General features: G+C 48.3%; 1 protein-coding gene across 9 annotated transcripts in view; it reads left to right on the top strand.

The window, feature by feature from the left end:
• The window catches only part of PFKM (phosphofructokinase, muscle), a 43,500-nt gene that overhangs the window by 23,218 nt on the left and 6,670 nt on the right, over positions 1-13,612 (top strand). For all 9 annotated transcript variants that reach the window (XM_043885714.1, XM_043885723.1, XM_043885782.1 and 6 more), the window contains 11 exons: positions 5,830-5,903; positions 6,696-6,773; positions 8,396-8,585; positions 8,807-8,972; positions 9,682-9,726; positions 10,149-10,257; positions 10,372-10,467; positions 10,701-10,793; positions 11,336-11,461; positions 12,573-12,637; positions 13,200-13,263. In XM_043885714.1, the coding sequence (XP_043741649.1) occupies positions 5,830-5,903; positions 6,696-6,773; positions 8,396-8,585; positions 8,807-8,972; positions 9,682-9,726; positions 10,149-10,257; positions 10,372-10,467; positions 10,701-10,793; positions 11,336-11,461; positions 12,573-12,637; positions 13,200-13,263 (1,106 nt within the window). The remainder of the gene's footprint in view (positions 1-5,829; positions 5,904-6,695; positions 6,774-8,395; positions 8,586-8,806; positions 8,973-9,681; positions 9,727-10,148; positions 10,258-10,371; positions 10,468-10,700; positions 10,794-11,335; positions 11,462-12,572; positions 12,638-13,199; positions 13,264-13,612) is intronic.

Genomic DNA, 13,612 nt, shown 5'->3' with positions numbered 1-13,612 from the left:
ACCCAATTTGTATAGAGCCCTGTCTTGTGTGTTGTGGAGAAGCTGATTTCCTTTGGGAACTGTAATTTAATGAGGAAAGATGTCATACATTACTAAAATTCTTAATAAATAACATAATAACATAAATAGCAATAATCAAGTGTGTCTTAGCCCAAATAGAATCCACTTGTGTATTGAAATGGTAGGCCTTGGTTAGACTAACCAGGGAAGGCTTCGTGGATAAGATAGATTTCGAGAAACTGAACTCTTCATTCAAGTAAAGTGCGTAAATCAGTGCATGATGCAGTAAATGCAACACTAATTCAATAAAAAGTGAATTGTTGAGCATCTGCTGTGTGCCAAACAGGATGGAAGACGCTACAGCTTCATCAGTGGAAGACTCACCCATCGTCTTTGTTCTTATGACTCTTCTAACTAGTGTATTAGTAAAGCTAGACTTTAAGTATATTTTAAACTAATGTTTAATTATAATTGTGATGTCTATTATGAACAGGAAAACAGGAAGGAGGGCACAGGGGCCTGAGTTTAGGAATAGTAGCCAGATTAGGAGCGCAGACCTGTTTTCTGTTGCTTCTCTCTTTCTCCTGGAAAGAATCTCATGCCAGTACTGAGTTCCTCAACATAAACGCTGAGTGTTGATCCTAAAACCTTGGTAGGATGGCCTGTGGGATTGGATCGTCAGATTAGGGGAAGAAAGAGCCAGCTAAAAATCCAGATGAGGTCCACAGAGTTATGAATTTATGAAGAAGCAGAGCTTTCTGGAAAAGGAAAGAGGTTTAAAAAAAGAAGTCTAGGATTTAACATGGGTCCAAGAGCAGCAGAGCCCTTATAGCTTCTGATCCTGAGCAGAGAGACCTTCATTCTAGAGACAGGCACAGTGTACCCAGGGACACATCCCACTGCAAAGCCGTATAACGTCACAGGTGCATGTCAGTAGGTACTGAGAGTGGTAGGATAGAATTCTTGGGAGGAAGGAAGCGAAACAGCAAACTCAAAGTAGATTTGAGAGTCCCAACTGAAAGGTTTTTGAACAAATGTTTAATTATAACAGCTCAGATGCAGAAGTGGCCTGCCTGGAGATAGGTTTGTGGGGCCCTCGTTCTCCCAGGGAGAGGCCTGGGAAGGCTTTTCCCTAGAGGCTGTAGGCCACATGGCAAAGAGAGTCAGCTCTGTAAGATCTAGAGGAGCCTCAGCTCTGTTGTTCCCTGACCTCAGCAAGGTTGCTGCTGCTGAGTTGCTTCAGTTGCGTCCGACTCTTTGTGACTCTGTGGGCTGTAGCCCACCTGTGGGGCTCCTCTGTCCTTGGGGATTCTCCAGGCAAGAATACTGGAGTGGGTTGCCTTGCCCTTCTCCAGGGGATCTTCCCAACCCAAGGATCAAACCCACGTCTCTTAGGTCTCCTGCATTGGCAACCAGGTTCTTTACCACTAGCACCACCTATTAGCAAGGCTAATAGCATCTTAAAATAGAAGAGTGGCCAAGAGTCAGACATTCTGAACTCAGAAACTGGGCTGATTAGATGCTAGATCCTAACCCCGTTTCCAGCCCAGAAGTGGTCCCAATCCTCCTGAAACCACACTACATTTGGCCTAATGAAATGGGCATATTCTGCTGGAAAGGACCTCAGTCACCTGCTCTATCCCTCTGTCCTCAGACAGGCAGTCTATTCCCAAAGCATGTTTATCCTATTTTTAAAGGTTCATTGGAATAGGATTCTATTCCCTCTCCATGGCTGTTGTAGGATTTACAACTTTTAAATTACGTAGCTGTCAGAAAGTATACTTCACATCTAACAAACATTTGCTCCTCATGTCCTTTTTTTTCCTTATTCAAAGTTCAGTTAAGGTAGAAAGAAAAATTTTAGCAAAAAGATAGTGACCAAGTCATTTATTTGTTTTCTATCTCATGTCATAGACCCATCACCTGTAGTCCTCCCTACAGCCTCTTCCCAACAGGCTGTAATTGGAGACTCCAAAGTACGTGCTTCTGATGCTCTCCAGCGTCCCTCGTGGCTGTGCCCAGAGTACCCCTGCGTGGTGCCTGTAATCTTATCCTTCGTCTTGCTTCTAATAAGGCAGACAGCTGCTCATGGAGGGTTATTTAGGGCAACGTGGAACAGCCAAGGACTGGCCTGGGACCAGAGCAGGCCAGTGACGTTAAGTAGGAGAGCCCAAAGCATTACTGGGACTTTCTAGTATAATCTATACAGCCCAGTCTGTGACTTCTAGGGAAGTAAGGGTACAGAGGCACAAAAGGGGTCGTGGAACTTGATTTCTAGGAAACACTCAGATATCCAGTTCTGAGGCAGCGAGGATGACCTCTGAAAGTTGGTATGATAAAAAGGCAGAGGGAGGGGAAAGGAGAATCTTCTTTTCTTGTGGGATTTTTCTTCTGCCCAAGAGACTTAGCTGTTTCTTGCCCACCATATATTGTTTGCTTTACACTTGAAACCTTTGAAGTGATTTGTTTTCCTTTAATTTTTTTTCTCCCCTACCCTTCCTCAGCTCAGGAACAGGAAAGAGTACTCCAACCTATACATTTCAGAAAAATATTTTTTCCTTCTTTGATAAGATTACAGATGTATACTCCAGGACTCCAGGTATCCAAAAGAGAATCCCGTAGGCCTTGGGAAAGTCTAGAAAATAAACAGTAGTTTCATATTTGTCCTGATTTTTTAAAATTTAATTTATTCATTTTTCCTAACACACTGATGGCTTTCTCTTGACTCTGACTTTATGTTTTTTTAATACGCACAGGCTTTTCCTAAAGCTTCTGAGAAGGCCTCTCCCTTCACAGATGTTTTCACTTTTGATTCCTTCAGGTCCATCAGTTAGATGTCTAGACTTTGCCTTGGTGATGTAATAAGTATGTTTTGACATCAGTGCTATCCAGTGACCTCTTATTGGCAAGCCCAACATTCCAGTCCTCATCTTGGATCAATTATCAAATGCATATGGCAAAGTTCCCACTTCTTGAAACTGTCCCCTTTGGTTTCTAAGGTGTTGTTGAGCCCTGGTTCTCCTGTCTTTCTTGCTGCTCTGTTATTCCTTCAACATTGGTGTCCCTCAGGGTTCCATTCCTTGCCCCTTTCCCTTCTAATTTTACCTATTTTCTTGGCATGGTCTTCCGGGTCCACATGGATGACCCACAAGAACTTCAAACTCAGTAGATCCAGATAGGACTATATCATCCCCACCCCGATCTTCCCAAAGCCAAACCCGCCTCCAGTCAGCTAAGCGCACCACAGTTTTCCCTGGGGCCCAAGGCAGTCATGGGGCATGTCCTCCTTGCTTTCCAACACCGTGAAATCTAATCACATACTGATTAGATGGAAATCCCGTTGCTTCTGTTTCCTAGGTTCTCCTGTCCAGTCTCTGTTTCATCCCAAATGCCCAGTCTAGGCCCTGATTGTTTTGTCACTGCTGCCAGGTGGCCATCTAAGCCTAGTGTCACCTCTTTCTAGTCTGTCTCCCACATTGCTGCTCGCGTGATCTTTCTCTCCCACAGATCTCATTATGTCCCTCCACTCTTCAGAGATTCTCCATTGACTATAACTTTTATAATTTTTAAGTTACAGACCTCTTTAAGAATCAATGAATGCTGTGGACCTTCTCCCAGAAGAAATGCCCTTGCCCACAAAGCTTTTCATACAGTTTCTTGGGGTTCATGGATTCCCTGAAACCATTACCCGTGGATCCCCAGTCAAACCCTGGCTTCCAGAATAAAAACTAGCCTTCCCTTAATGGGCACACAGGTGCTGCCCCACTGCACAGCTTCATCTCTTCATAGTTTTCCAGTTTATTCTTTATAATACAGAGTTATAGAAAGCTACTGCTTGACCCTCAACTTTATTTGTGCTATTCATCCTGCCTATAACACTTTCCCCAGATTCATCCATCTGACCAAAAGATATGAAAGGAAATTATCCTTTAGGTCTCAGGACAAGTGCAGTCTTCTCTGTGTCACCTTCCCTGACTTCCTCCTGGCATTATAGATGCTTCTTCTCCTTGTCCCCATTGCACTTTGTACAGATCCCCTCCATATGGATCCAAATTAGAACCACACTATAATTCCTCCCGTCTTTTTTTAAAAATTTTTAATTTTTTGGCCTTGCTAAGCAGCATGTGAAATCCTAGTTTCACAACTAGAATTCATGCCCCCTGTAGTGAAAGTACAGAATCTTAACCCCTGGACCACCAGGAAAGTCCCTCTTCCCTTGTCTTGAGGACCATTCCCAAGTCCTTTATCTTTGTATCCCTAGACACTCTGTCATCCCCTGATGCATCTTTCCCATTGTCTACATAGAGTTAGGAACATGAGAGGTATTTAATAAATATTTGCTAAGTAAGTGAATAGTAAGGCTTTCGGTTTGATTTGGTGCTTAAAGCCATGTAAAACCAATTTTTGTCGACCTGCAAACAAACAAACCCAAAAAATAGATATTCTGGCCTTTTTGATTCTATTCAGTTCCAGACACCTTTGGATTATGCAATAGTTCATGATGGATTTTAGTCTGCTGCTGCAGATTTTTCCAGTTACTGGCTTCTCTAGTGCTCACTGATATTTCTCCGGGCAGGTTAAGGACCATATGAACAGATTTTAGGTTGAAACAAAAATGTATAATGTATACAGGGCTACCTGAGGGAGGGTGATGAAAGTGGTTCACAAGAAGTTGATCTGTCACGGCATCACTCTGAGCCCTTCCTCACATTACAAGGTAGGACAGGGTGACCAAGGTTAAGACCCAGGACTGTCTCACCAGTGAGACGCTGAGCGCCGGCTGTGGCATCGTTTCTGCTGTGGTTGTTTGCACAGCCCTAACTGTGTGTTGTGACAGGTCAGCTCCTCCCTGTATTCTCGGAAGACAGGCTTCTTGTCATTGAGCAGCTGCTAGGAGAAGGACGGTACTCACAGACACGGATGTGGGAAAGGCTCTCCCCTCTGTTTCAGGCCTAGTTGTTTCTCCCAGTGGAAACAATAGTTTACAGCATGATGTTTAGGTTCGTCATACACATGCCACACACAGGGCCACAGGAGAAGATCAGCACGGGAGAAGGCGAGCGTGGAGTCTCCACTCACTGTGCCTGCACACTTGGTCGCAGCCTCTTCTGGTAGTTTGGGAGCCAGGGGATCGCTCTGCGTGGCGCACGCTGGGACACACACCAACGCAACAACACTAGAAAGCTCTGTATGTGTGGGGACTGGGAGGATCCACCAGCCAGTAATGGACATGCTCGTGAATAGCTTGCAAAGGGCTGACCTGAGTCACTGAGCCCAGAGAGTCATGTCTTTGTCCTGAGAAGCCTAAACAAGCCGGATGCCAGATTCACTGCAGAAGACAAGGAGAAGCCTAGTATGGCCATTGGGATTAGCATGGAGGTCAGCAGTGTTGGTTTAGACATTTCGGATTTGGATTAAAAGCTGACCTCATCCTTGCTCTGTAACCTCGACCTATTTGAGCTTCAGTTTCCAAGTCTAAAATGGAGGCAACTCCCGGTTGTGGGAAGGATTAAATGAGTTGATGATTGACAAGAATCTAGCAGCATCTAACCCCACAAAAAGCATGTGAGATGCTTATTCCCCAGGTTGCCCTGGCATGGAAATGTTTTAAGAAAGATGGAATTTGGGGAGGTTGGGGAGGTGAATGGAGGTAAGTTGTGTAATGTTAACACTGAATGAAGTAATTGAGGGTTAATGGGGAGCACAGAAGACTTGGATGAGGAGATTCTAGATTCAGAGAAAAGCCTTGGAAAAGGACTGACTCAGATCTTAGAGCCCAGGGCTACTTTTCCTAGGAATAACCTCTCTCTGACTCTTTCCTCCTCACAGGTATGAATGCTGCTGTCAGGGCTGTGGTTCGTGTTGGCATCTATACTGGTGCCCGTGTCTTCTTTGTCCATGAGGTTGGTTCTCTGCTGTGCTCCCATAACTCTTTGTTTTCTACTCCCTCTCCCCACCCTCTCTCCTTATCTCCTGGTTATATGTCTAATTGCTCTTGATTCTGTGTCCCCAAGAATGACTCCTTCCCACTCTGGGCTCCAGTAATGATAGTGGGGCCCAGAGATCTGCAGACCAGGTCCTCATGTTGCCTGTTCAATTTAAAGTAAGAAGTAATTCTGCCTTCCCTTCACCTCCCTCCAAACAGAGAGGGAAGCTGAAGCAACTTAGTATTTCACATCCAGAGTCAGAGCCTCAGGAAGACAAGTCCCACTCTGTTTCTGCAAGGTTCTAACTCCTCCTTGCTTCCCTCCTCTCCTTTTCCTCTCATCCCTTGTCTACTCTTCTTTCCATAAGGTCTGTCTCCCTTTCTTCTCTGAAGTGTTATTGTCTCTTTTCAAGTCACATTTCTCTCCTTTTCTCCTTCTAACATCCCCTTCTTTTTTGCTCCTTTGCTGGTTATCAAAACCATCTGTCATCTAGTTCCCCTGGGAGGAAATGGGATGAGCCATAAATAAGAGAAATCAAGATTAAATGTTAGGAAGGGCATCCTGATGTTCAAGAATGAGAGAAACTAGAAGAGGGTATTGGAACAACTGATGCCTCCTTCCTTGGACTGTGTTTTTCTCAGAAGCACCCAGGCATCAGTAATGGGAGGTGACATGATTCTCAGAGAACCTCTTCCCAGGGACCCTGTCTTAATCCTGGGGGTTTGGGGAGGCCTTTCAGAGGCTGAATGGATGTAATGTACCCCACAGGGTTATCAAGGCCTGGTGGATGGTGGAGATAACATCCGGGAAGCCACGTGGGAGAGTGTCTCGATGATGCTGCAGCTGGTATGTTCCAGAGGGCTCCATCCCCTGTTTGTGCTGTCCTTGTCCCACCCCATTTGGGTGGGGCTCATGGTTTTCCTTCCATGTGGCTTAGTAGGAGGGGATTCTATGACCACAGAGGGGCTACATTTACCCTTTACTCTTTGCACTTGAAAACATCACCCTGGTTTCCTGGGGCAGGATGTAGGATTGCGATGTGATCACAGAACGCTTTGTTCTTTATAGAAAGGTCATAGGTAAGACTTGAGGAGCTGGCATGTAATGGGTCCTGCTCTGGGGTCACGGGGAAGGTCAGGCCCTGAAAATAACCTCATCAGGGGCCTGGAGCCAGAGCCAGAAGTAGTGCTGAAGTTTGCCAGTCCTCATGTGATGACGATGAGGTGACCTGAAACCAGACCTTTTAAGGAAGGAAGGAACCGAGATAGCCTTTTAGAGTTTAAAAAAAACCCTGAGAAGATCTTGATTGTATCCACAGCTCCTTTTGCTACTTTCTCTAAGTCATTCTATACCCATTTTCTGATTTACTGAGAAATCTACACATTACATTTGTATCCTCATTCTTTATCTCAATCCCCTAAAAAAATCCATGAGGAGAAATTTAATGAACAGCACTTAGTGAAGATTTTAAACAGGCAATGGCATCTCCATAAAGCAGTCTGAGAATGAGCCAAAATTCTGCATCAATACCCATGAAGGCATGGATGCCTGGAGTTCATATCATTTGTGAAAACCCTCGGTGTGCTGTCCTCTGTTGTGGTGTCTGCAGGCTCCTGGGAGTTTAGGGCTTTCCCTACTCAGAGCTGTTTTTTCTGTGAACGCCTGGGTCTTGTGGGTCCTCCCACTGGCACACAGCTCTGCAGGCGCAAAGGGGAAAGGACTGGCAGTGCTTGGCCCCTGCTGAAGTCACTGCTGCTGCTTCATACATGTCTAAGATGAGAAAGATGGAGGTCATTTAGAAGCCTACAGATATGTGTGTATTCCCTAGGTCTCTTTGGGACAGTCACCATGACATAGCCTTCAGTGGCATGGGTCCATCTTAACCATCTTCCAAGAGATGTAGCAGAACGTGGGAATGACCCAGCAATGCCTCAGCCAGCACCATCCCACCTTCCTTTAGAAGGGACCAGTGGGGAAAAAAAATCTCAGTGAACTACAAGCAGGTGAAAAACAAGGAAAGTTCCACGTAGGCTCATGCAAATCAAGCTGAAAATCAAGATAAAGTGAATAACCTTGAATGCAGTCAAAGAAGCTAGCTAGACAAATGAAATAGAAACGTGTTAAAGGCAATTGATACTCACATGTCTTCCACTAATGGCTAAGCTTGTACAATTACATGCCATTAGACAACAGACTTCAACATCAGTATTCATGACTCTGGAGTTTGAAACTCATGTGAATTTCATTAACCCTTTTCATGAAGAATAAAACTTGTAAACCACACACACACACACACACACACACACACACACACACACATATGAAGGGGCCAATGACTCTTCAGGATGTCAGGGAACTTCCTGAAGTTCCAGAGAGCCATTGGTGATGTTGGGATGGGGGAATCCCAGCCTGTTGAGCCCAAATTTGGCCTGTCACCTGGGGAGCTGACTCCCACCTCTTCCCCAAAGGGAGGCACGGTGATTGGAAGTGCCAGGTGCAAGGACTTTCGGGAACGGGAAGGCCGGCTCCGAGCTGCCCACAACCTGGTGAAGCGTGGGATCACCAACCTGTGTGTCATTGGGGGAGATGGCAGCCTCACTGGGGCCGACACCTTCCGCTCTGAGTGGAGTGACTTGTTGAGTGACCTCCAGAAATCAGGTAAGATGCTGCTTCATCAGTGTGGTTTCTGTATGTGTGCACACCACCCTCCTCCTCTCACGGGAGAAAGTTGTTGCCCAGACACAGAGGGCAGTCTTTGCCCTCCTCTTTCTGCCGTTGTTGGCGATTGCCATGGACTGCAGCCCCTGCCCTCTCCAGCCACCTGCTCCCTGGCATTGGGGACCTCACCCAGGGCCCCCTGCTTTGGTTCCCCTCATCAGGCAAGATCACAGCAGAGGAGGCTACCAAGTCCAGCTACCTGAACATCGTGGGCCTGGTTGGCTCAATTGACAACGACTTCTGTGGCACTGATATGACCATCGGCACCGACTCTGCCCTGCACCGGATCATAGAGATTGTAGATGCCATCACTACTACCGCTCAGAGGTGAGGGCCCAAGAGGAAGCGGCATGGGAGGATGGAGCTGGAACAGATCAGTTGGCCGAGAACTAGAAAAGATGAAAGTGCTTGAGCTGTGGTACTATTGTGATCAGTTTTCTGGGGACTAGAACACTGTTTTTAACTAAGAATTATCCCTGGAGCACTTAATTTTACTGCTCCGTAAATACTGTAAGACTCACCTCTGGCCACTCTCTACCCACACGTGCTGCTCTGTGGGCTTTAACACAAGTGGGGTCTCCTAAATGACTAAGACAATTCCAGGGCCCCTCAAACCTTTCCAGCCATATCACAGAGATCGTAGAGGCCATCGTGCCACAGGTCAGATGGGAGGGACTCGGGAGGCAGTGCAGGAGAATGGGGGTACAGAGGGATGGCAGTCTCCCGAGGGTGATCCTGGAGGATTCCAGGTCATCGAGTCCTCTCTCCACTTCTTTTCCCCTTGCTCCTTCCCTTCCTGGGTCCCTCCTTCCCAGACACAGTGCCTCAGTACTGACACTGTTTCTTCAGTGCTTTCTCAGGCCTGGGTAGGACACCCTGTGGCTGAAGCGATTCTCCTGGGTCTTCCGGGCCTCTCAGAAGGCCCACAGCATAAACATACACCATAGATAGGTTCCTGGGCCTTGATGTGGGTGGGGTCCTGCAGGTCTGGCCATAGGAACATTTGGACTGTGTAAGCCCTGTGTCTCTCTTGCAGCCACCAGAGGACCTTTGTGTTGGAGGTGATGGGCCGGCACTGTGGGTAAGACTGCCCCAACCATCTTAACTCACTTATTCCATGTACAAGCAATAGCCCTTTCCTCTTCTCCGGAGACCTGCGGGGCAGATCAGGAGGCCTACACATTTCTCTTGGTGTGGCCACCTTTCCTCATCCCCACCCACCTCCCTTACACACCCACATGTGCACATGCGCATGCAGTGTGAAAGAGCAGACAGTGCTGTGAGACTGGGAGCCACTGAGGCAGGTGAGTGTGAATAGAAGGGCCTCTTGAGGGACAGAACCTTGCTGAGCAGCTGTCTCGGGGCTCCTGCCATCACCCCAAGAGTGAAACAGGAGCTCCGCAGACCTTTCACCCCCAATGGGACTAGGTGGCCTTGTCGGGAACGGGGGAGGCTGGCTGTGATCTGTGGCTCCGGCCGTGACACTACTGGCTCTCATCTCAGATACCTGGCCCTTGTCACTTCCCTCTCCTGTGGGGCCGACTGGGTCTTTATTCCTGAGTGTCCACCAGATGACGACTGGGAGGAACACCTTTGTCGCCGGCTCAGCGAGGTACTGGCACTTCGTCTTGCCCTTCAAAAGTCCCCTTGCCCTGGTCCGCTGCCGATGGCTTTCCTGTCCATCAGTTTCATGATGCTGACCATTTTGCCCTTTGTTCTCAACCAGACAAGGAACCGTGGTTCTCGTCTTAACATCATCATCGTAGCTGAGGGTGCGATTGACAAGAATGGGAAATCAATCTCCTCTGAAGACATCAAAAATGTTAGTATGGATGGAGCCAGAGGGGCCATGACACCTTACCAGCCCCGGGCCCATTCCCCAGTACTTTCTGAGTCTCCCCTTAGTTCTTGTGCACATCTCTCCCTCGGTGTCCGGCCCTCTGGTTTCCTCCCACACAGGAATCATTACAAGATAAGAGGCTGAGTCATCCTTGTTTTATCTGGGTCCCTGCTTGATTCCTCTCCTCGACTCTGTCTCTCTCTCTGTCCCTTCAGCTGGTGGTTAAGCGTCTGGGATATGACACCCGGGTCACCGTCTTGGGGCACGTGCAGCGGGGTGGGACGCCGTCGGCCTTTGACAGAATCCTGGTGAGTCATGGGGCTCTGTGGAACCCTCAATTTGCCGTCCGTCCCCAGCACAGGGGCTTCAACCATTGCTCACGCTGCTCTGTCACCAGCCTCTGGACTGCAGTGGGCCTTGACTCATTGCCATGTGCTCAAGAGTTCTCTTTTGTTGCAAAAAATGATGGGAGACCTATGCTTCACTAGGGTCGAATATCTTACAGCATGAGTGAAAGATTAAGATCTAACCTTAGACACTCAGTTTGTACCCCCTATCCTACTTTGATCAAGAAGGGAATCTTACTCAGCCCCAGTAATCCTCTTGATAACTGTAGTGGATATGGTTCCCTGGAACCAGGAAGAATCCTTGGGGGCTCTTCTGGCAAAAGGAGGAAGCATCATCAGGCTTTAGATGAAATGTGGGTCAGAAGGTAAAGCCCAGTGAGTTCTTGGCTGTAGTCCTTAAATGTGGAACTCAGCTCATGATTTGGAAAGGGCCTTGAATGCCCAGGTCCTCCAGGCTGAGACTAGATGGAAGGCTTGGACCAGAGTGGCTTTGCTTCCTGCAGGGCAGCAGGATGGGTGTGGAAGCAGTCATGGCGCTTTTGGAGGGGACCCCGGATACCCCAGCCTGTGTGGTGAGCCTCTCTGGTAACCAGGCCGTGCGCCTGCCCCTCATGGAGTGTGTCCAGGTGGTGAGTACTGACCCCGATGCACCTTCCTACTAGCCCCCAGCCCCTGTCCGTGTGAGATCTGATTGGGAGAGAGAGCAGCTTCCGGGGCTGCCAAGGTGGGTGCAGGTGGGGGGGGCTGTGTGCCACAGGAAGGAACACGAGGGGAAGGCACTCGGGGTGCTCTGTGCAGGAGCTGTCCCCTCTCCAAGCCTCAGTTTCCCCATCTTGACAGATGTTCCTAAAGAAGATGCAGACCACTACATCCTACCTAATGAGACCCAATATCTCCTAATATCCAACCTCAGGAGACATGCAATCTCTCTCCAAACCTTATTAAAAGCAGTGGAATATTATCAAGGTCTGGCTGGATAGCTCATCTCTCACTCTGATTTCTCCCTTGAACCATCACGAGGTTACTGATAAGTATTCACCTTGAGCGTGAGTGTAAGGATTGGAGAGAAGATGTGTGAGTGGTCTGGAAGATGCTGAGCGCTCAGGAAATATGGCTCTAATTATAGAGGAATCGCTCCTTTGATACCACAGAGCAGATGCAGTGGCTGGGAGCTGAGGTGTCAGGTTGCCTCTCAGGCCTGGCTCCCCAGCTCCTGGATGCTTCTCTCTGAGACTCAGGAGTCCTAATGACCTACAGGCCAGACAAGCTCCAGCCTTGCCTGGAACCGTATCTCTGAAAGCCCCCCAGCTAAAGCACTGGTTCACAGAGGAGAAAGCGGTGGTTGGGAAGCATGGGGCAGGATCAGACTTTCTTGCTACATGGTCACCTGCAGATGACCAGTCTTAATTTTCTTATTAGCTCAGAGGCCACCGTGAGGCTGGAGCCCTGGGTGTAGAATGGAGAGAGATGCTGTGTTATTTGTGTGTGCTCTGCCATCCTGCACATCTTCTAGTAAATAGAGCATAGCTTTAGCCCTTTTCTTCTGCTGCTCGTTACTCAGAAAATTAAGGAAAAACACAGACAATTCTCCTTCTGTAAAAGTCTGTCCGGGGGGTGGGTACTGGATGGGCAGGGTCCAGTCACAAGCCCAGAGCCGGGCAGAGTCTCAGTGTGGGATGGGAACCCAGCTGTGTGCGGAACCCTGCCCCGATTCTGACTGTTGCCCTTCTCCTCCCTCAGACCAAGGACGTGACCAGGGCCATGCATGAGAGGAAATTTGATGAAGCAATGAAGCTGAGGGGCCGGTGAGGAAATGACCAGGAGTTCGCTAGCCACAAAAATCAGATGTCAGAATGAAGCCAAAAATCGATGTAGCACAGACCCAAAAAGGGAGCTTCTGTTTTCTTCTCTTACTGCTGTGCAATCGTTTCTTCCCTAGAGAACTAATTGTGAGATGGCCGGGAGGCTTGGTTCACCCCCGGATTCTTTCCCTGGCCTTAGCTTTTCACAGCTTGTTACTGCTGTATGTGGGCCCAGCTAGATCATGAGGGTCTCTAGGCAAGGTGGGGGGGTGCGTGGTGCTCAGGGGTATTTGGTGAGTTTATGGCCTCTTTATACCCACCTGCTTCCCACCCCACCAATCCCTGCTCAGGCTCCACTCATGTCCTTGGAGGCTTGCCCCGTGGAACTTCAAGCGGGTTTATACCCACCCACACCCGGCCCCCAATCCCTGCTCAGGCTCCACGTCTGTCCTTGGAGGCTTGCCCTGTGGACCTTCACCCTGGGAACAGAACTTTAGACCAGATCCCCTTGGCTGCTGGCCTTGGGGAATGGCCTGAAAACACCGCGCTCTCTCTCCTTTTTTAGGAGCTTCATGAACAACTGGGAGGTATACAAGCTTCTGGCTCACGTCAGACCCCCAGTGTCTAAGGTACTGGCATGCTGCTGTCTCCCCTTGGCCGTCTCTCTCCCTCATCCTTCCATTGGGAAGCGCTCCCCTCAGTCCACGCAGCCTTCAGCCTTGCTGACTTCTTTGCCCGCCTTTGTCTTCAGTGGGGAGACCTGGACACCAAGAAGTTAATTTCTCTCACCCCAGATACAAGCCTATGTTCTTAGTGTGCCCTGGATGTCTTGAACTCAAGACTCACATCCACTTCAGGGCTGACAAGATAGCATGCAAGGAAGGGGAAAGAAGCTCATGTGTTATTTCTCTGGGCAAATCTGTAATAATCACATCTAAGTATATTTGAGCCATCTCTTCCATTGGTGTAGTGGTTCTT

This window comes from Cervus elaphus, chromosome 3 (genome assembly GCF_910594005.1).
Source record: "Cervus elaphus chromosome 3, mCerEla1.1, whole genome shotgun sequence".
Lineage (NCBI taxonomy): Eukaryota > Metazoa > Chordata > Mammalia > Artiodactyla > Cervidae > Cervus > Cervus elaphus.
The sequence above is the reverse complement of the archived record's forward strand: the minus strand, read 5'-3'. Positions and strand labels throughout refer to the sequence as shown.